Source organism: Mustelus asterias, chromosome 3 (genome assembly GCF_964213995.1).
Source record: "Mustelus asterias chromosome 3, sMusAst1.hap1.1, whole genome shotgun sequence".
Classification (NCBI taxonomy): Eukaryota; Metazoa; Chordata; class Chondrichthyes; order Carcharhiniformes; family Triakidae; genus Mustelus; species Mustelus asterias.
The window spans coordinates 98063759-98087229 of NC_135803.1; the positions used below are offsets into that span (position 1 = coordinate 98063759).

Sequence of the window (23471 nt, forward strand, 5' to 3'; positions counted from 1 at the left end):
AGGATCAGAGACTGTATTTTGGGGTGCAGGATCAGAGTCTGTATGTTGGGACACAGGATCATATTCTGTGTGTTGGGGTACAGGATCAGAGTCTGCATGTTGGGGTACAGGATCACAGTCTGTATGTTAGGGTACTGGATCACAGTCTGTATGTTGGGGTACAGGATCACAGTCTGTATGTTGGGGTACAGGATCACAGTCTGTATGTTGGGGGACAGGATCACAGTCTGTATGTTGGGGTACAGAGTTACAGTCTGTATGTTGGGGTACAGGATCACAGTCTGTATGTTGGGGTGCAGGATGAGAGACTGTATTTTGGGGTGCAGGATCAGAGACTGTATGTTGGGGTACAGGATCACAGTCTGTATGTTGGGGTACAGGATCACAGTCTGTATGTTCGGGTACAGGATCACAGTCTGTATGCTGGTGTACAGGATCAGAGTCTGTCTGTTGGGGTACAGGATCACAGTCTGTATGTTGGGGTACATGGTCAAAGTCTCTATGTTGGGGTACAGGATCAAAGTCTGTATGCTGGCGTACAGGATCAGAGTCTGTATGTTGGGGTACAGGATCACAGTCTATGTTGGGGTACAGGGTCACAGTCTGCATGTTGGGGTACAGGATCACAGTCTGTATGTTGGGGTACAGGAGCACAGTCTGTATGTTCGGGTACAGGATCACAGTCTGTATGTTGGGGTACAGGGTCACAGTCTGTATGTTGGGGTACAGGATCACAGCATTTATTTTGGGGTACAGGATCACAGTCTGTATGTTGGGGTACAGGAGCAGAGTCCGTATGTTGGGGTACAGGGTCACAGTCTGTACGTTGGGGTACAGGATCACAGTCTGCATGTTGGGGTCCAGGATCACAGTCTGTATGTTGGCGTACAGGATCACAGTCTATGTTGGGGTACAGGGTCACAGTCTGTATGTTGGGGTACAGGGTCACAGTCTGTATGTTGGGGTACAGGATCAGAGTCTGCATGTTGGGGGACAGGATCACAGTCTGTAAGTTGGGGTACAGGATCACAATCTTTATGTTGGGGTACAGGATCACATTCTGTATGTTGGGGTACAGGATCGCAATCTTTATGCTGGGTACAGGATCACATTCTGTATGTTGGGGTGCAGGATGACAGTCTGTATGTTGGGGTGCAGGATCACATTCTGTATGTTGGGGTACAGGATCACAGTCTTTATGTTGGGGTGCAGGATCACAGTCTGTATGTTGGGGTACAGGATCACAGTCTGTATGCCGGGGGACAGGATCACAGTCTGTATGTTGTGGTGCAGGATCACAGTCTGTATGTTGGGGTACAGGATCACAGTCTGGGTATGTTGGGGTACAGGATCGCAGTCTGTATGTTGGGGTACAGGATCACAGTCTGTATGTTGGGGTACAGTATCACAGTCCGTATGTTGGGGTACAGGATCAGAGTCTCTATGTTGGGGTACAGGATCCCAGTCGGTATGTTGGGGTGCAGGATCACAGTCTGTATGTTGGGGTACAGGATCACATTCTGTATGTTGGGGTACAGGATCTGAGTCTGTGTGTTGGGGTAGAGGGTCACAATCTGTATGTTGGGGTGCAGGATCACATTCTGTATGTTGGGGTACAGAGTCACAGTCTCTATGTTGGGGCGCAGGATCACAGTCTGTATGTTGGGGTACAGGATCACAGTCTGTATGTTGGGATACAGGATCACAGTCTGTATGTTGGGGTACAGGATCAGAGTCTGCATGTTGGGGTACAGGATCACAGTCTGTATGTTGGGGTACAGGATCACAGTCTGTATGTTGGGGTACAGGATCACACTCTGTATGTTGGGGTACAGGATCTGAGTCTGTCTGTTGGGGTATAGGATCACAGTCTGTATGTTGGGGTACAGAGTCACAGTCTGTACCTTGGGGTACAGGATCACAGTCTGTATGTTGAGGTACAGGATCAAAGTCTGTATGCTGGCGTACAGGATCAGAGTCTGTATGTTGGGATACAGGATCACAGTCTGTATGTTGGGGTACATGATCACAGTCTCTATGTTGGGGTACAGGATCAGAGTCTGTACGTTGGGGGACAGGATCAGTCTGTAAGTTGGGGTGCAGGATCTCAATCTTTATGTTGGGGTACAGGATCACATACTGTATGTTGGGGTTCAGGATCACAGTCTGTATGTTGGGGTACAGGATCAGAGTCTGTACGTTGGGGGACAGGATCACAGTCTGTAAGTTGGGGTACAGGATCACAATCTTTATGTTGGGGTACAGGATCACATTCTGTATGTTGGGGTACAGGATCGCAATCTTTATGCTGGGGTACAGGATCACATTCTGTATGTTGGGGTGCAGGATCACAGTCTGTATGTTGGGGTACAGGATCACAGTCTGTATGTTGGGGTACAGGATGACAGTCTGGATGTTGGGGTGCAGGATCACATTCTGTATGTTGGGGTACAGGATCACAGTCTTTATGTTGGGTTGCAGGATCACAGTCTGTATGTTGGGGTGCAGGGTCGGAGTCTGTATGTTGGGTTACAGGATCACAGTCTGTATGTTAGGGTCCAGGATCACAGTCTGTATGTTGGGGTACAGGATCACAGTCTGTATGTTGGGGTACAGGATCTGAGTCTGTGTGTTGGGGTTCAGGGTCACAGTCTGTATGTTGGGGTACAGGATCTGAGTCTGTATGTTGGGGTACAGGGTCACAGTCTGCATGTTGGGGTACAGGATCACAGTCTGTATGTTGGGGTACAGGATCACTGTCTATGTTGGGGTACAGGGTCACAGTCTGTATGTTGGGGTACAGGGTCACAGTCTGTATGTTGGGGTACAGGATCACACTCTGTATGTTGGGGTACAGGATCACAGTCTGTATGTTGGGGTGCAGGATCAGAGTCTGTATTTTGGGGTGCAGGATCAGAGTCTGTATGTTGGGGTACAGGATCACAGTCTGTATGCTGGTGTACAGGATCAGAGTCTGTATGTTGGGGTACAGGATCACAGTCTGTATGTTGGGGAGCAGGATCACAGTCTGTATGTTGGGGTACAGGATCACAGTCTGTATGCTGGCATACAGGATCACATTCTATATGTTGGGGTACAGGATCACAGTCTGTATGTTGGGGTGCAGGATCAGAGTCTGTATTTTGGGGTGCAGGATCAGAGTCTGTATGTTGCAATACAGGATTACATTCAGTATGTTGGGGTACAGGATCAGAGACTGTATTTTGGGGTGCAGGATCAGAGTCTGTATGTTGGGACACAGGATCATATTCTGTATGTTGGGGTCCAGGATCAGAGTCTGCATGTTGGGGTACAGGATCACAGTCTGTATGTTGGGGGACAGGATCACAGTCTGTATGTTGGGGTACAGGATCACAGTCTGTATGTTGGGGTACAGGATCACAGTCTGTATGTTGGGGGACAGGATCACAGTCTGTATGTTGGGGTACAGAGTTACAGTCTGTATGTTGTGGTACAGGATCACAGTCTGTATGTTGGGGTGCAGGATCAGAGACTGTACTTTGGGGTGCAGGATCAGAGTCTGTATGTTGGGGTACAGGATCACAGTCTGTATGTTGGGGTACAGGATCACAGTCTGTATGTTCGGGTACAGGATCACAGTCTGTATGCTGGTGTACAGGATCAGAGTCTGTATGTTGGGGTACAGGATCACAGTCTGTATGTTGGGGTACAGGGTCAAAGTCTCTATGTTGGGGTACAGGATCAAAGTCTGTATGCTGGCGTACAGGATCAGAGTCTGTATGTTGTGATACAGGATCACAGTCTGTATGTTGGGGTACAGGGTCAGAGTCTTTATTTTGGGGTACAGGATCACAGTCTATGTTGGGGTACAGGGTCACAGTCTGCATGTTGGGGTACAGGATCACAGTCTGTATGTTGGGGTACAGGATCACAGTCTGTATGTTCGGGTACAGGATCACAGTCTGTATGTTGGGGTACAGGGTCACAGTCTGTATGTTGGGGTACAGGATCACAGCATTTATTTTGGGGTACAGGATCACAGTCTGTATGTTGGGGTACAGGAGCAGAGTCTGTATGTTGGGGTACAGGGTCACAGTCTGTACGTTGGGGTACAGGATCACAGTCTGCATGTTGGGGTCCAGGATCACAGTCTGTATGTTGGGGTACAGGATCACAGTCTATGTTGGGGTACAGGGTCACAGCATTTATTTTGGGGTACAGGATCACATTCTGTATGTTGGGGTTCAGGATCACAGTCTGTATGATGGGGTACAGGATCAGAGTCTGTACGTTGGGGGACAGGATCACAGTCTGTATGTTGGGGTACAGGATCACAATCTTTATGTTGGGGTACTGGATCACATTCTGTATGTTGGGGTACAGGATCGCAATCTTTATGCTGGGGTACAGGATCACATTCTGTATGTTGGGGTGCAGGATCACAGTCTGTATGTTGGGGTACAGGATCACAGTCTGTATGTTGGGGTACAGGATGACAGTCTGTATGTTGGGGTGCAGGATCACTTTCTGTATGTTGGGGTACAGGATCACAGTCTGTATGTTGGGGTGCAGGATCACAGTCTGTATGTTGGGGTACAGGATCACAGTCTGTATGCCGGGGGACAGGATCACAGTCTGTATGTTGTGGTGCAGGATCACAGTCTGTATGTTGGGGTACAGGATCACAGTCTGGGTATGTTGGGGTACAGGATCGCAGTCTGTATGTTGGGGTACAGGATCACAGTCTGTATGTTGGTGTACAGGATCACAGTCCGTATGTTGGGGTACAGGATCAGAGTCTCTATGTTGGGGTACAGGATTCCAGTCGGTATGTTGGGGTGCCGGGTCAGAGTCTGTATGTTGGGCTACAGGAGCAGAGTCTGTATGTTGGGGTACAGGATCACAGTCTGTATGTTGGGGTACAGGGTCACAGTCTGTATGTTGGGGTACAGGATCACAGTCTGTATGTTGGGGTACAGGATCACTGTCTATGTTGGGGTACAGGGTCACAGTCTGTATGTTGGGGTACAGGGTCACAGTCTGTATGTTGGGGTACAGGATCACACTCTGTATGTTGGGGTACAGGATCACAGTCTGTATGTTGGGGTGCAGGATCAGAGTCTGTATTTTGGGGTGCAGGATCAGAGTCTGTATGTTGGGGTACAGGATCACAGTCTGTATGCTGGTGTACAGGATCAGAGTCTGTATGTTGGGGTACAGGATCACAGTCTGTATGTTGAGGAGCAGGATCACACTCTGTATGTTGGGGTACAGGATCACAGTCTGTATGCTGGCATACAGGATCACATTCTGTATGTTGGGGTACAGGATCACAGTCTGTATGTTGGGGTGCAGGATCAGAGTCTGTATTTTGGGGTGCAGGATCAGAGTCTGTATGTTGCAGTACAGGATCACAGTCTGTATGTTGGGGTACAGGATCAGAGACTGTATTTTGGGGTGCAGGATCAGAGTCTGTATGTTGGGACACAGGATCATATTCTGTGTGTTGGGGTACAGGATCAGAGTCTGCATGTTGGGGTACAGGATCACAGTCTGTATGTTAGGGTACTGGATCACAGTCTGTATGTTGGGGTACAGGATCACAGTCTGTATGTTGGGGTACAGGATCACAGTCTGTATGTTGGGGGACAGGATCACAGTCTGTATGTTGGGGTACAGAGTTACAGTCTGTATGTTGGGGTACAGGATCACAGTCTGTATGTTGGGGTGCAGGATGAGAGACTGTATTTTGGGGTGCAGGATCAGAGACTGTATGTTGGGGTACAGGATCACAGTCTGTATGTTGGGGTACAGGATCACAGTCTGTATGTTCGGGTACAGGATCACAGTCTGTATGCTGGTGTACAGGATCAGAGTCTGTCTGTTGGGGTACAGGATCACAGTCTGTATGTTGGGGTACATGGTCAAAGTCTCTATGTTGGGGTACAGGATCAAGGTCTGTATGCTGGCGTACAGGATCAGAGTCTGTATGTTGGGGTACAGGATCACAGTCTATGTTGGGGTACAGGGTCACAGTCTGCATGTTGGGGTACAGGATCACAGTCTGTATGTTGGGGTACAGGAGCACAGTCTGTATGTTCGGGTACAGGATCACAGTCTGTATGTTGGGGTACAGGGTCACAGTCTGTATGTTGGGGTACAGGATCACAGCATTTATTTTGGGGTACAGGATCACAGTCTGTATGTTGGGGTACAGGAGCAGAGTCCGTATGTTGGGGTACAGGGTCACAGTCTGTACGTTGGGGTACAGGATCACAGTCTGCATGTTGGGGTCCAGGATCACAGTCTGTATGTTGGCGTACAGGATCACAGTCTATGTTGGGGTACAGGGTCACAGTCTGTATGTTGGGGTACAGGGTCACAGTCTGTATGTTGGGGTACAGGATCAGAGTCTGCATGTTGGGGGACAGGATCACAGTCTGTAAGTTGGGGTACAGGATCACAATCTTTATGTTGGGGTACAGGATCACATTCTGTATGTTGGGGTACAGGATCGCAATCTTTATGCTGGGTACAGGATCACATTCTGTATGTTGGGGTGCAGGATGACAGTCTGTATGTTGGGGTGCAGGATCACATTCTGTATGTTGGGGTACAGGATCACAGTCTTTATGTTGGGGTGCAGGATCACAGTCTGTATGTTGGGGTACAGGATCACAGTCTGTATGCCGGGGGACAGGATCACAGTCTGTATGTTGTGGTGCAGGATCACAGTCTGTATGTTGGGGTACAGGATCACAGTCTGGGTATGTTGGGGTACAGGATCGCAGTCTGTATGTTGGGGTACAGGATCACAGTCTGTATGTTGGGGTACAGTATCACAGTCCGTATGTTGGGGTACAGGATCAGAGTCTCTATGTTGGGGTACAGGATCCCAGTCGGTATGTTGGGGTGCAGGATCACAGTCTGTATGTTGGGGTACAGGATCACATTCTGTATGTTGGGGTACAGGATCTGAGTCTGTGTGTTGGGGTAGAGGGTCACAATCTGTATGTTGGGGTGCAGGATCACATTCTGTATGTTGGGGTACAGAGTCACAGTCTCTATGTTGGGGCGCAGGATCACAGTCTGTATGTTGGGGTACAGGATCACAGTCTGTATGTTGGGATACAGGATCACAGTCTGTATGTTGGGGTACAGGATCAGAGTCTGCATGTTGGGGTACAGGATCACAGTCTGTATGTTGGGGTACAGGATCACAGTCTGTATGTTGGGGTACAGGATCACACTCTGTATGTTGGGGTACAGGATCTGAGTCTGTCTGTTGGGGTATAGGATCACAGTCTGTATGTTGGGGTACAGAGTCACAGTCTGTACCTTGGGGTACAGGATCACAGTCTGTATGTTGAGGTACAGGATCAAAGTCTGTATGCTGGCGTACAGGATCAGAGTCTGTATGTTGGGATACAGGATCACAGTCTGTATGTTGGGGTACATGATCACAGTCTCTATGTTGGGGTACAGGATCAGAGTCTGTACGTTGGGGGACAGGATCAGTCTGTAAGTTGGGGTGCAGGATCTCAATCTTTATGTTGGGGTACAGGATCACATACTGTATGTTGGGGTTCAGGATCACAGTCTGTATGTTGGGGTACAGGATCAGAGTCTGTACGTTGGGGGACAGGATCACAGTCTGTAAGTTGGGGTACAGGATCACAATCTTTATGTTGGGGTACAGGATCACATTCTGTATGTTGGGGTACAGGATCGCAATCTTTATGCTGGGGTACAGGATCACATTCTGTATGTTGGGGTGCAGGATCACAGTCTGTATGTTGGGGTACAGGATCACAGTCTGTATGTTGGGGTACAGGATGACAGTCTGGATGTTGGGGTGCAGGATCACATTCTGTATGTTGGGGTACAGGATCACAGTCTTTATGTTGGGTTGCAGGATCACAGTCTGTATGTTGGGGTGCAGGGTCGGAGTCTGTATGTTGGGTTACAGGATCACAGTCTGTATGTTAGGGTCCAGGATCACAGTCTGTATGTTGGGGTACAGGATCACAGTCTGTATGTTGGGGTACAGGATCTGAGTCTGTGTGTTGGGGTTCAGGGTCACAGTCTGTATGTTGGGGTACAGGATCTGAGTCTGTATGTTGGGGTACAGGGTCACAGTCTGCATGTTGGGGTACAGGATCACAGTCTGTATGTTGGGGTACAGGATCACTGTCTATGTTGGGGTACAGGGTCACAGTCTGTATGTTGGGGTACAGGGTCACAGTCTGTATGTTGGGGTACAGGATCACACTCTGTATGTTGGGGTACAGGATCACAGTCTGTATGTTGGGGTGCAGGATCAGAGTCTGTATTTTGGGGTGCAGGATCAGAGTCTGTATGTTGGGGTACAGGATCACAGTCTGTATGCTGGTGTACAGGATCAGAGTCTGTATGTTGGGGTACAGGATCACAGTCTGTATGTTGGGGAGCAGGATCACAGTCTGTATGTTGGGGTACAGGATCACAGTCTGTATGCTGGCATACAGGATCACATTCTATATGTTGGGGTACAGGATCACAGTCTGTATGTTGGGGTGCAGGATCAGAGTCTGTATTTTGGGGTGCAGGATCAGAGTCTGTATGTTGCAATACAGGATTACATTCAGTATGTTGGGGTACAGGATCAGAGACTGTATTTTGGGGTGCAGGATCAGAGTCTGTATGTTGGGACACAGGATCATATTCTGTATGTTGGGGTCCAGGATCAGAGTCTGCATGTTGGGGTACAGGATCACAGTCTGTATGTTGGGGGACAGGATCACAGTCTGTATGTTGGGGTACAGGATCACAGTCTGTATGTTGGGGTACAGGATCACAGTCTGTATGTTGGGGGACAGGATCACAGTCTGTATGTCGGGGTACAGAGTTACAGTCTGTATGTTGTGGTACAGGATCACAGTCTGTATGTTGGGGTGCAGGATCAGAGACTGTACTTTGGGGTGCAGGATCAGAGTCTGTATGTTGGGGTACAGGATCACAGTCTGTATGTTGGGGTACAGGATCACAGTCTGTATGTTCGGGTACAGGATCACAGTCTGTATGCTGGTGTACAGGATCAGAGTCTGTATGTTGGGGTACAGGATCACAGTCTGTATGTTGGGGTACAGGGTCAAAGTCTCTATGTTGGGGTACAGGATCAAAGTCTGTATGCTGGCGTACAGGATCAGAGTCTGTATGTTGTGATACAGGATCACAGTCTGTATGTTGGGGTACAGGGTCAGAGTCTTTATTTTGGGGTACAGGATCACAGTCTATGTTGGGGTACAGGGTCACAGTCTGCATGTTGGGGTACAGGATCACAGTCTGTATGTTGGGGTACAGGATCACAGTCTGTATGTTCGGGTACAGGATCACAGTCTGTTTGTTGGGGTACAGGGTCACAGTCTGTATGTTGGGGTACAGGATCACAGCATTTATTTTGGGGTACAGGATCACAGTCTGTATGTTGGGGTACAGGAGCAGAGTCTGTATGTTGGGGTACAGGGTCACAGTCTGTACGTTGGGGTACAGGATCACAGTCTGCATGTTGGGGTCCAGGATCACAGTCTGTATGTTGGGGTACAGGATCACAGTCTATGTTGGGGTACAGGGTCACAGTCTGTATGTTGGGGTACAGGGTCACAGTCTGTATGTTGGGGTACAGGATCAGAGTCTGCATGTTGGGGTACAGGATCACAGTCTGTATGTTGGGGTACAGGATCACAGTCTGTATGTTGGGGTACAGCATCACAGTCTGTATGTTGGGGTACAGTATCACCGTCTGTGTGCTGGGTTACAGGATCAGTGTCTGTATGTTGGGGTACAGGGTCACAGTCTGTATGTTGGGGTACGGGATCACAGTCTGTATGTTGGGATACTGGATCGCAGTCTGTATGTTGGTGTACAGGATCACAGTCTGTATGTTGCGGTACAGGATCACAGTCTGTATGTTCGGGTACAGGATCACAGTCTTTATATTGGGGTACAGGATCACAGTCTGTATGCTGGGGTACAGGTTCACAATCTGTATGCTGGGGTACAGGATCACAGTTTGTATGTTGGGGTACAGGGTCACAGTCTGTATGTTGGGGAACAGAATCACAGTCTGTATGTTGGGGTGCAGGATCACAGTCTGTATGTTGGGGTACAGGATCACAGTCTGTATGTTGTGGTACAGGATCACAGTCTGTATGTTGGAGTACAGGATCCGAGTCTGTATGTTGGTATACAGGGTCACAGTCTGTATGTTGGGGTACAGGATCACAATCTGTATGTTGGCGTGCAGGATCAGAGTCTGTATTTTGGGGTACAGGATCACAGTCTGCATGCTGGTGTACGGGATCAGCGTCTGTATGTTGGGGTACGGGATCACAGTCTGTATGTTGGGGTACAGGATCACAGTCTGCATGCTGGGGTACAGGATCAGCGTCTGTATGTTGGGGTACAGGATCACAGTCTGTATGTTGGGGTACAGGGTCAGAGTCTGTATGTTGGGGTACAGGATCCGAGTCTGCATGTTGGGGTACAGGATCAGAGTCTGTATGTTGGGGTACAGGATCAGAGTCTGTATTTTGGAGTCCAGGATCACAGTCTGTATGTTGCGGTACAGTATCAGAGTCTGTATGTTGGGGTACAGAATCACATTCTGTATTTTGGGGTACAGGATCACAGTCTGTATATTGGGGTGCAGGATCACATTCTGTATGTTGGGGTACAGGATCACAGTCCGTATGTTGGGGTGCAGGATCACAGTCTGTATGTTGGGGTACAGAATCACATTCTGTATTTTGGGGTACAGGATCACAGTCTGTATGTTGAGGTACAGAATCACATTCTGTATTTTGGGGTACAGGATCAGAGTCTTTATGTTGGGGTACAGGATCACAGTCTGTATGTTGGGGTACAGGATCACAGACTCTATGTTGGGGTACAGGATCAGAGTCTGTATGTTGTGGTCCAGGATCACAGTCTGTATGTTGGGGTACAGGATCAGAGTCTGTATGTTGGGGTGCAGGATCACAGTCTGTATGTTGGGGTACAGGATCACAGTCTGTATGTTGGGATACTGGATCGCAGTCTGTATGTTGATGTACAGGATCACAGTCTGTATGTTGGGGTACAGGATCAGAGTCTGTATGTTGGGGTACCGGATCACAGTCTGTATGTTGGGGCACAGGATCACAGTCTGTATGTTGGGGCACAGGATCACAGTCTGTATGTTGGGGCACAGGATCACAGTCTGTATGTTGGGGTACAGGGTCACAGTCTGTATGTTGGGGTACAGGATCACAGTCTGTATGTTGGGTGCAGGGTCACAGTCTGTATGTTGGGGAACAGAATCACAGTCAGTATGTTGGGGTACAGGGTCACAGTCTGTATGTTGGGGTGCAGGATCAGAGTCTGTATGTTGGGGTACAGGATCACAGTCTGTATGTTGGGTGCAGGGTCACAGTCTGTATGTTGGGGAACAGAATCACAGTCAGTATGTTGGGGTACAGGGTCACAGTCTGTATGCTGGCGTACAGGATCAGAGTCTGTATGTTGGGGTACAGGATCACAGTCTGTACGTTGGGGTACAGGATCACAGTCTGTATGTTGGGGTACAGGATCACAGTCCGTATGTTGGGGTACAGGATCACAGTCTGTATGTTGGGGTTCAGGGTCACAGTCTCTATGATGGGGTACAGGGTCACAGTCTGTATGTTGGGGTACACGATCACAGTCTGTATGTTGGTGTACAGGATCACAGTCTGCATGCTGGGGTACAGGATCAGCGTCTATATGTTGGGGTACAGGATCACAGTCTGTATGTTGGGGTACAGGGTCAGAGTCTGTATGTTGGTGTACAGGATCCGAGTCTGTATGTTGGGGTACAGGGTCACAGTCTGTATGTTGGGGTACAGGATCACAGTCTGTATGTTGGGGTACAGGATCACAGTCTGTATGTTGGGGTACAGGGTCACAGTCTGTATGTTGGGGTACAGGATCACAGTCTGTATGTTGCGGTACAGGATCACAGTCTGTATGTTCGGGTACAGGATCACAGTCTTTATATTGGGGTACAGGATCACAGTCTGTATGCTGGGGTACAGGTTCACAATCTGTATGCTGGGGTACAGGATCACAGTTTGTATGTTGGGGTACAGGGTCACAGTCTGTATGTTGGGGAACAGAATCACAGTCTGTATGTTGGGGTGCAGGATCACAGTCTGTATGTTGGGGTACAGGATCACAGTCTGTATGTTGTGGTACAGGATCACAGTCTGTATGTTGGAGTACAGGATCCGAGTCTGTATGTTGGTATACAGGGTCACAGTCTGTATGTTGGGGTACAGGATCACAATCTGTATGTTGGCGTGCAGGATCAGAGTCTGTATTTTGGGGTACAGGATCACAGTCTGCATGCTGGTGTACGGGATCAGCGTCTGTATGTTGGGGTACGGGATCACAGTCTGTATGTTGGGGTACAGGATCACAGTCTGCATGCTGGGGTACAGGATCAGCGTCTGTATGTTGGGGTACAGGATCACAGTCTGTATGTTGGGGTACAGGGTCAGAGTCTGTATGTTGGGGTACAGGATCCGAGTCTGCATGTTGGGGTACAGGATCAGAGTCTGTATGTTGGGGTACAGGATCAGAGTCTGTATTTTGGAGTCCAGGATCACAGTCTGTATGTTGCGGTACAGTATCAGAGTCTGTATGTTGGGGTACAGAATCACATTCTGTATTTTGGGGTACAGGATCACAGTCTGTATATTGGGGTGCAGGATCACATTCTGTATGTTGGGGTACAGGATCACAGTCCGTATGTTGGGGTGCAGGATCACAGTCTGTATGTTGGGGTACAGAATCACATTCTGTATTTTGGGGTACAGGATCACAGTCTGTATGTTGGGGTGCAGGATCACATTCTGTATTTTGGGCTACAGGATCACAGTCCGTATGTTGGGGTGCAGGATCACAGTCTGTATGTTGAGGTACAGAATCACATTCTGTATTTTGGGGTACAGGATCAGAGTCTTTATGTTGGGGTACAGGATCACAGTCTGTATGTTGGGGTACAGGATCACAGACTCTATGTTGGGGTACAGGATCAGAGTCTGTATGTTGTGGTCCAGGATCACAGTCTGTATGTTGGGGTACAGGATCAGAGTCTGTATGTTGGGGTGCAGGATCACAGTCTGTATGTTGGGGTACAGGATCACAGTCTGTATGTTGGGATACTGGATCGCAGTCTGTATGTTGATGTACAGGATCACAGTCTGTATGTTGGGGTACAGGATCAGAGTCTGTATGTTGGGGTACCGGATCACAGTCTGTATGTTGGGGCACAGGATCACAGTCTGTATGTTGGGGCACAGGATCACAGTCTGTATGTTGGGGCACAGGATCACAGTCTGTATGTTGGGGTACAGGGTCACAGTCTGTATGTTGGGGTACAGGATCACAGTCTGTATGTTGGGTGCAGGGTCACAGTCTGTATGTTGGGGAACAGAATCACAGTCAGTATGTTGGGGTACAGGGTCACAGTCTGTATGTTGGGGTGCAGGATCAGAGTCTGTATGTTGGGGTACAGGATCACAGTCTGTATGTTGGGTGCAGGGTCACAGTCTGTATGTTGGGGAACAGAATCACAGTCAGTATGTTGGGGTACAGGGTCACAGTCTGTATGCTGGCGTACAGGATCAGAGTCTGTATGTTGGGGTACAGGATCACAGTCTGTACGTTGGGGTACAGGATCACAGTCTGTATGTTGGGGTACAGGATCACAGTCCGTATGTTGGGGTACAGGATCACAGTCTGTATGTTGGGGTTCAGGGTCACAGTCTCTATGATGGGGTACAGGGTCACAGTCTGTATGTTGGGGTACACGATCACAGTCTGTATGTTGGTGTACAGGATCACAGTCTGCATGCTGGGGTACAGGATCAGCGTCTATATGTTGGGGTACAGGATCACAGTCTGTATGTTGGGGTACAGGGTCAGAGTCTGTATGTTGGTGTACAGGATCCGAGTCTGTATGTTGGGGTACAGGGTCACAGTCTGTATGTTGGGGTACAGGATCACAGTCTGTATGTTGGGGTACAGGATCACAGTCTGTATGTTGGGGTACAGGGTCACAGTCTGTATGTTGGGGTACAGGATCACAGTCTGTATGCTGGGGTACAGGATCGCAGTCTGTATGCTGGGGTACAGGATCACAGTTTGTATGTTGTACAGGGTCTCATATTCCTGTGACTCTGGGCAGCACGGTGGCACAGTGGTTAGCAATGCTGACTCCCAGTGCCAGGGATCTGTGTTCGATTCCCGGCAGGGGTCACTGTCTGTGTGGAGTTTGCACTTTCTCCTCATGTCTGTGCGGGTTTCCTCCGGGTGCTCGGCTTCTCCCACAGTCTGAAGGACGTACTGGTTCGGTGCATTGGCCATGCTAAATTCCCCCTCAGTGTACCCGAACAGGCGCCGGAGTGTGGTGACTCGGGGATTTTCACAGTTACTTCATTGCCGTGTTAATGTAAGCCTACTTGTGACACTAATAAATAAACTTTCCAGTCCCTGATCCCGGTTGAGTTGAGGCATTGGGCATCTGTCAAGCATTTCTGGCCTGAGGGCCGCCACAACTGAAGTTGACCTTGCCTCCCTGAACTATCAGTTGGACCACGAGAGAAGGGATTGATTTCTGTTCATAATTATTGTCAGTGTCATCAAGAATGCTTTCGGGCAGCTCACAGTCTCTCAGGGCAATAGAACGTGATTCAGAATTGTAGATCAGCTTCTCAGGACAGAGTCGCAGAGGTTGAGGGGAATCAATTCACAAGGACAGCAGGTTTAATCACACTGTGATTGCTTTGTGTTCAGGAACAGGATCGATGTCCATTCAAAATACGCTGGAGCTGTGTAATCATTATATATGGGGCAAAGGAAGACAAGAATGTAAAGTGAGGACCTGCCTTTACAAGATTAATAGAAACCACAGCGAGATCTACAAACCCACCAGGGAGACACCGGGGAGCGAGAAAGTCAGTGGACTAAGAATCCAGAGTTCCAGGTTAATGCTCCGGGGACATCCCACCACTGCAGCTGGTGGAAGTTAAATTCCATCAATAAAATCTGGAATAGTCTTGGTAATGGTGACCATGAAACTATCACTGAATGTTGTTAAAACCCATCTCTTTCACTCACGTCCTTTAGGAAAGGAAATCTGACGTCCTTACCTGCTCTAGTTTACATGTGACTCCAGACCCACAGCAATGTGGTTGATTCTTAATTGCCCTCTGAAGCAGCCGAGTAAGTCACTCAGTTCAAGGGTAATTAGGGATGGGCAACAAGCGCTGACCCAGCCAGCAACACCCACATCCCAGAAAAAAATAAAGGAAAAAAAGGTGTGAGGAAGGGAGGAGGAGAGATTAAACAAATAAAATGCATACCTGTACCAAGTAAATATTGCAAATCTGCGGGTAGATGGGACAAAAATATTTTTTAAACAGAGTAAATTGGGATTGAGTTTTCAGGAAGGGAGTTCAGTATTATGAAATGTGCCTTTGTACACAGACATAGAACATATAAAAAATACAGCAAACAGGCCCTTCGGCTCACAAGTTGTGCCGGTCATGTCCCTACCTACCTAGGCTTATGTATAGGCTTACCTATAACCCTCAATCCTATTCAGTCCCATGTACTCATCCAGAAGTCTCTTAAAAGATCCTATCGAGTTTGCCTCCACCACCACTGACGGCAGCCGATTCCACTCACCCACCACCCTCCGAGTGAAAACCTTACCCCTGACATCTCTGTACCTACTCCCCAGCACCTTAAACCTGTGTCCCTCTCGTCGCAGCCATTTCAGCCCTGGGAAAAAGCCTCCGAGAATCCACCCGATCTATACCTCTCAACATCTTGTACACCTCTATCAGGTCACCTCTCATCCTTCGTCTCTCCAAGGAGAAAAGACCGAGCTCCCTCAACCTATCCTCATAAGGCATGCCAACCAATCCAGGCAACATCCTTGTAAATCTTCTCTGCACCCATTCAATAATTTCCACATCCCTCCTGTAATGAGGCGACCAGACTGAGCACAGTACTCCAAGTGGGGTCTGACGAGGGTCTTATAAAGCTGCATCATTATCTCCCGACTCCTAAACTCAATCCCTTGATTGATGAAGGACAGCACACCATACGCCTTCTTAACCACCTACATACATGGGAAAGGATTAAAAATTCTTAATTAGGTTCAAATTACCTGTAAACAATGTAAATCTGAATCAACAGTTTAAAATTATCTCTTTTTTTCATGGTGTTTGTCCAGGCTCAGAGGTGTTAGCCCCACTCTCTGAGCTCAGAATGCAGGCTAACACGTCAGCATGGTTATTAAAGGAGCACTGCACTCTCAGAAAGGCCATCTCCCAGATTAAATCTTGGTTTAGGCATAAAAGAAATGATTGAAAAGTTAAATTTCAAAGACTTACTTTTGTTCAAAATTACCTACTAGTGAAGTCAGAGTCAAAGGAAGGCATATTCAAACTCCAACTGCATGCTAGGCTGGATAGAAGTAGCAAAGGGATAAGCTTTGACAGGTCACTGACCTTCCTTTGTCTTTGAATGTTGCTGTGTAAACACTTTCTCTCACATTCCAGTTCCTTGTTGAAATCAGGTCAACACTTTGTGCACAGAAGCTGGGCAGCTCTCTGTTTTATTGGCATTGTATGGCATGTGGCTTTGAGAATACTAATCAAACCTTGTTCAAAGGCAATTTCTATTAACTGCAGACCGCCCTCCCCCTAGAAACATTTCCACCAGCAAGGTAGCAAACTCCTTACCCATGATGTTGACGTCATATTCAATTTGGTAGATGGCCTCTTGCCCACACTGTCTCAAGATGTTCAGTGCCTCGGAATGAGTGATATTGTGAAGTGGGATCCCATCCACACTCAATAATCTGTCCCCAACTTTTAACGTTCCCTCCCTGAAAATACAAAGACAAAAACAGTTACTTATTTGTCATTTCTCTTCTGCCCAAATGAATTTTCTGACAGAATGGGAAACTGATGCTAGGCCACAGGGTCTATAGCCACAACACTGAAAAGGGCAAAAGCTCTCTAATTGTAACGTAAAATTCTCACAGGACTAGACAGGATAGGTGCAAGAAGGATGTTCCTGATGGTGAAGATGTCCAGAACCAGTGGTCACTGTCTGAGGATACATGGTAGACTGTTTGGGATAGAGATGGGGAGAAAATTCTTCACCCCAGAGAGTGGTCAGCCTGTGGAGTTTGCTGCCACAATGGTTAACTGAGGCCAGGGCGTTGTATGTTTTCAAGAGGTGGTTTGATCTGACACTTGAGGCGAAGGGGATCAAAGGATATGGTGGGAAAGCAGGATCAGGCTATTGTGTTGGATGATCAGCCACGATCATAATGAATGGCGGTGCAGGCTCGAAGGGCCGAATGGCCGACTCCTGCTCCTATTTTCTTTGTTTCTATGTAACATTGAAGACGGCACAGAGTTTATAATCACAACATTGGAAAGGGCATAGTGGCTGCAACTTCCTGGCCATTATCATCAGCGGGATCTTCCGGTCCTGCTGTTGGCGAATGCCCGCCACAGGAGACCCCAGTGACAGCAGCGGGACCTTCTGATCTCCGCCACCTCCGCCGCCACGAAAGATGCCGCAGGGACAATTCCACCCGCGTGTTTACAATCACATTGGGGTGAATCTAGAAAGGATGGGCGGCTGTGACCATCTCATTTTCTTCCTCAGTTTGAAGCTTTGTTGTATGCTCTCTGCCCTGCCCACAGCAAGGATGAAGCTGAGATTAGGGGTCTGAGACTGCACAGGGTGAGGGGAAAGGGGGGTATCACGAGCCTGGCATGTCCTTTAGCTTTCCACCATTTGCAACACTGTAACAATTGACAGCCGATGGAAGTTTGGAGTAATGACTGCAATTGGGGACAAGTATTTTCTTTCAAAACACAAGTTTGCAATTATCGATGCAGCATTCGTTACCTATCTGCAGGCCCACCATGCCTCACATGGGTCACCACCAACGCACGAGACTTGTTCCAGTCTTCATGGGCTCCACCTGTAACACAACATCCATTTGGTCAGAGGGCTTTTATTCTGCTTTAAAGAAACAATCTTCTCACATCCTGTGTCCCCCCCCCCTCCTCACAACTCATGGCACAGAGCGTGCTGACTGAGGAGGTACGCAGGCAACTTGACCTCCTGGTCAAATTGTTTTACCAACAGTTCTTTAGAGTTGAGTGGCAGAGGTCTCTTTCTGATGTGCTTCCTGTTTCTGTGAGGGAGGTACTCTGCACAGCACCTCCCAGCAACAGCATGGCTGAGATCAGGAAAATGGAAACTGTGATTTCACGGTCTACCGCCCTGAGGCGTAGCACCATCCCGACGGCGTTTAATGGAGCAGTGAGCTATAGGGATCAGTGCTGGGGCCTTAACCTTTTACAATTCATTTGATGAAGGGACAGAAGGTACGGTTGCTAAATTTGCTGATGATACAAAGACAGGTAGAAAAGTAAATTATGAAGAAGACATAAGGAAGCTACAAGATAGGTTAAGTGAGTGGGCAAAGATCTGGCAAATGAAGTACAGTGCGGCCCCGTTATAACGCGATGGTTGGGGTCCATAAAATGTTATCGTGATAAAAGCGGGGTCGCGCTAAATTTGCCAATTGTTTTGCGGAAAAAAAAGGGTCCAATGATTCATCGTGTTATATCCGAATTCGTGCTAAATCGGGGCTCCACTGTATAATGTGGGAAAATATTTGGCAGGAAGAATTTAAAGAAGCCTATTCTCTGCATGGTGAACAATTGCAGAGCTAAGTTCAGGAAGTTCTGGAACTTCTGGAGCATCTGGAAGTTCGCGTCCATGAATCGCAAAAAGCTCATATTCTCATAAAGGAATTAATTAGGAAATATGACAGAATTTCACTTATTGTGAGGAGAATGGGACATCAAAAGAGGGAAGTTAGGCTTCAGTTATACAGGTCATTGGTAAGGCCCGAAACCTTAAAAACCTGCCTGAGGTCAACAGACCTTCCCATGTTCCACCCCTCGCCCGCTCTGATTTCTGTGGCAGGCTGGACGCTAACATTCTGGCCCACATCTGGAGTACGGTGTACAGTATTGGTCTCCTTATTTAAGGAAAGATGTAAATACTTTGGAAGCAGTTCAGAGAAAGTTTACCAGATTAATACCTGCAATGGGCGGGTTATTTGAGAAAGCGTTGGACAGGTTAGGCTTGTACCCACTGGAGTTTAGAAGAGTAAGAGGCGACTTGATTGAAACATAAGATTCTGAGGGGTATTGACAGTATTGATATGGAGAGGATGCTTCCTCTCCAGTGCCCGATGGGCAGTGCCAAGGTGCCCCCTGGGCATTGCCACTTTGCCCCTTGAGTACTGCCAGGGGGTCAAGCTGGCAATGCCTAAGGGAAACACCCCTTTACCCCTGACCTCTTGGGGCCTCCATGGCCGCCCTTCACCTCAGCAGGGTCGGGCCGCCAGCTCCCCGTTAGTGGGGAGCTGTTGTAAACCCCGCTGGAGTGAAACAGTCCTGGTGGGGGCATGGGGAGATGCTAGCAGCCCCGGAGACTTCAGTCCTGGGCCCGCTAATGATATTACAATGAGCATTAGAATCATTTATACAGCTCCTGACATTGCCAGAAATCCAGCGGCTGCAGACACGTGGAGGCCGTGGTGCCCAGCGGGGAACCTGCTACACGGCCACCGCTTGAGTCTCCCGGCCGGGGCTGGGAGAATCTCCCCGAGATGTTAAACTGAGGCTGTATCTGCCCTATATTTATGTGGACCCTTCAATGTAATAAAACATTCCAAGGAACATTATAAAACAAAATATGATGCTGGGCCACATACGGAGATATTCGGGCAGATGGCTACAAGTTCAGTCAAAGAGGTAGAGGGGGATCTTTCACCCCTATTTCAGGCGGGCGGGAAAGCTGGTGAGGATGGAGAATCCAATGGCAGTCCCTTTTACACCAGCAGGATTTTCCATTGAGATTGCCGCCTACCCCCCAGCCAATAGCGTAAAGGGGATTCTGCCATGAAAGATCAGGAACCCCATTTGCATCCATTTACATACACTTAGAAGGCGTCCCCGCCCTAATATCCCCACATAATGAATGCCCCCACGTGACATCACACCGGCAGAGTTTACCGGCAGGTCTGGACAAACGGGAATATGGTGGACGGTCCCCACTGGGGACTAACTGTAACTACATCCCTGGGGAGAAGAGGATTGGGCCTAGGCAGTACCTTGGCACTACCAAGGGGCATTGCCGGGTGGGGGGTTGTGGTGTGGTTCCGTTAGGGAGGATCAGGGTGGGGGGAGGGGTTTCCTGGAGCATTGGGTGGGGCATCTTGTATCCACGGGTGAGAGCTCCACAGAGTGTTTCTGCTTTGATTTTATTTTTATTTCTGCTTTCATTTTTTGGAAAGGCCCCAATATGTCATATACATGGATTTTAGTAAGGCGTTTGATAAGGTCCCCCATGGTCAGCTTATGATGAAAGTAAGGAGGTGTGGGATAGAGGGAAAGTTGGCCGATTGGATAGGTAACTGGCTATCTGATCGAAGACAGAGGGTGGTGGTGGATGGAAATTTTTCGGACTGGACGCAGGTTGCTAGCGGAGTGCCACAGGGATCAGTACTTGGTCCTCTGCTCTTTGTGATTTTTATTAATGACTTAGAGGAGGGGACTGAAGGGTGGATCAGTAAATTTGCTGATGACACCAAGATTGGTGGAGTAGTGGATGAGGTGGAGGGCTGTTGTAGGCTGCAAAGAGACATAGATAGGATGCAAAGCTGGGCTGAAAAATGGCAAATGGAGTTTAACCCTGATAAATAGAAACATAGAAACATAGAAACCCTACAGTGCAGAAGGAGGCCACTCGGCCCATCGAGTCTGCACCGACCACAATCCCACCCAGGCCCTACCCCCACATATTTACCCGCTAATCCCTCTAACCTACGCATCTCAGAATTCTAAGGGGCAATTTTTAACCTGGCCAATTAACCTAACCCGCACATCTTTGGACTTTGGACAAAAAATGAAAAATGTGAGGTGATTCATTTTGGTAGGACAAATTTGAATGCGGATTACAGGGTCAAAGGTAGGGTTCTGAAGACTGTGGAGGAACAGAGAGATCTTGGGGTCCATATCCACAGATCTCTAAAGGTTGCCACTCAAGTGGATAGAGCTGTGAAGAAGGCATATAGTGTGTTAGCTTTTATTAACAGGGGGTTGGAGTTTAAGAGCCGTGGAGTTATGCTGCAACTGTACAGGACCTTGGTGAGACCACATTTGGAATATTGTGTGCAGTTCTGGTCACCTCACTATAAGAAGGATGTGGAAGCGCTGGAAAGAGTGCAGAGGAGATTTACCAGGATGCTGCCTGGTTTGGAGGGTAGGTCTTATGAGGAAAGGTTGAGGGAGCTAGGGCTGTTCTCTCTGGAGCGGAGGAGGTTGAGGGGAGACTTAATAGAGGTTTATAAAATGATGAAGGGGATAGATAGAGTGAACGTTCAAAGACTATTTCCTTGGGTGGATGGAGCTATCACAAGGAGGCATAACTATAGGGTTCATGGTGGGAGATATAGGAAGGATATCAGAGGTAGGTTCTTTACGCAGAGAGTTGTTGGGGTGTGGAATGGACTGCCTGCAGTGATAGTGGAGTCAGACACTTTAGGAACATTTAAGCGGTTATTGGATAGGCACATGGAGCACACCAGGATGATAGGGAGTAGGATAGCTTGATCTTGGTTTCAGATAAAGCTCGGCACGTCATCGTGGGCCGAAGGGCCTGTTCTGTGCTGTACTGTTCTATGTTCTATGTCAGGGGCCAAGGTTGCTCGTGGGGCTGACTCATCAGAGCCTGCCCTGCCAGGGTGGCATTGTGGAACCCACCCCTTCCATTAAAAAAATGGTAGGAAAGGCCGGCAAGGCAACTGGCAGGCTGTCCTCTGCTTTTCTGATCTCTTGATGGGCCAGTATCAGAATCATTCTTAGTCAACGATCACCACCATTCACATTCCCTTTATCTTTTTGTTTATGTCACCTTTGTCCATCTCTTTCATCTCCACCAGCCTCTGACTCTCTACCCAGCCCCCCACAGTTTTCCCATCTCCTCACCACAACACTATGAATCTCATCCTATTTTTCACTGTCTTCAGCTCTGACGAAGGGTCATTCAGACTTGAAACATTGGCTCTATTCTCTCTCTCCACAGATGCTGTCAGACCTGCTGAGATTTTCCAGAATTTTCAGTATTTTCTTGCCCTTCACTTTTCCCGCTCGAGACAACTTTAGGAAAATTCTAAAATTTCACCCATAGGTTTTAAAGATTGTCTTAAAGGGAGGAAATTAGGTCGAGGTGGAGAGGTTTAGGGAGAGGAATTCCAGAGCCTGGGGCCCAGGTAACTGAGGGCACTGCCATTAACAGTGGAGTGATTACAACGGAGGATGCACGAGAGGCCAGATTTAGAGAAGCACAGAGGCTATGTTGGGATTTGAAAACAAAGATGAGAATTTTAAAATCAAGGTGTTGCTTGAACAGGGGTAGATCAGAGAGCACAGAAGGTGATAGGGGATCGGGACTGATGTTAAGAAAAAGGCAGCAGAGTTTTGAACAACCTCCAGTTTGGGGAGATTTGAATGATGGAAACCAGCCAGGGATGTGTTGGAATCAAGTCTAGAGATATCAAAGGCATGAACCTAAAAGATCCCAATACTGATGTTTCAGATAAGAACAGGGGCTTCTTCATGGTGTCCAATTCATCCCTCAACAAACCACACTAAAAGAAATGTATTTCATTGATATTTGTGGGCCTTTGTTGTGTCACAATTTATGCAAAGCTCTATAGGAAGCCTCAAAGCTGTGAAAGGTGCTATGCAAATGCAAGCTCTTTCTTATTCACCTAACTTTGTCATGTCTTGTTTCCCAAATCTGTTTTCCCGAGGGCACATCCCTTTAATTAATGAGTAACGGAAGGTTTGTGATAAAATGACTGGGACTCCTATTGATTCACATTGAACCTTGATTTATTTCATTGGACGGAGCTGGTAGTCTGAATTAGACAATCACCAAAAACAGCAGGCACTAAGAGAAACATTGAAAATAATAAAAAGACTAACCCCGTATCACGAAGCCAAAGCTGTTCCCTTCTTTGTACAGTGAGATTTCAATGGTCTTTGGAATAACTCTTGTGTTGTTATCTGGAACTGGAATGAAAATATTTAGTTTTTTTATACAAGAGAATAGGTTACAAAGAAACATGTCTGTGCCCAGTCTGGTCTTGAATTGTACAGAGCATGGAGCTACCAGGTTTGATCCTCGGCCAATACACAGTCAGGGTAGTAGGAGAGATCTTACCTCCAGCCTACACATGGACAGTTAGGGTTCCTTCTGTTGATTGATTTTCAAACCTCATGCCAAAAATGTACATATATGGACATTAG

At 47.9% G+C, this 23471-nt stretch overlaps 1 protein-coding gene across 1 annotated transcript in view; it reads right to left on the reverse strand.

Moving 5' to 3' along the window:
• Window positions 1–23471, reverse strand: part of grip2b (glutamate receptor interacting protein 2b) — a 322627-nt gene that overhangs the window by 228425 nt on the left and 70731 nt on the right. The window contains exons 5-7 of the mRNA XM_078203128.1: window positions 23148–23234; window positions 17983–18058; window positions 16797–16942 (exon numbers count right to left, since the gene is read on the reverse strand). Of these exons, the coding sequence (XP_078059254.1) occupies window positions 16797–16942; window positions 17983–18058; window positions 23148–23234 (309 nt within the window). The remainder of the gene's footprint in view (window positions 1–16796; window positions 16943–17982; window positions 18059–23147; window positions 23235–23471) is intronic.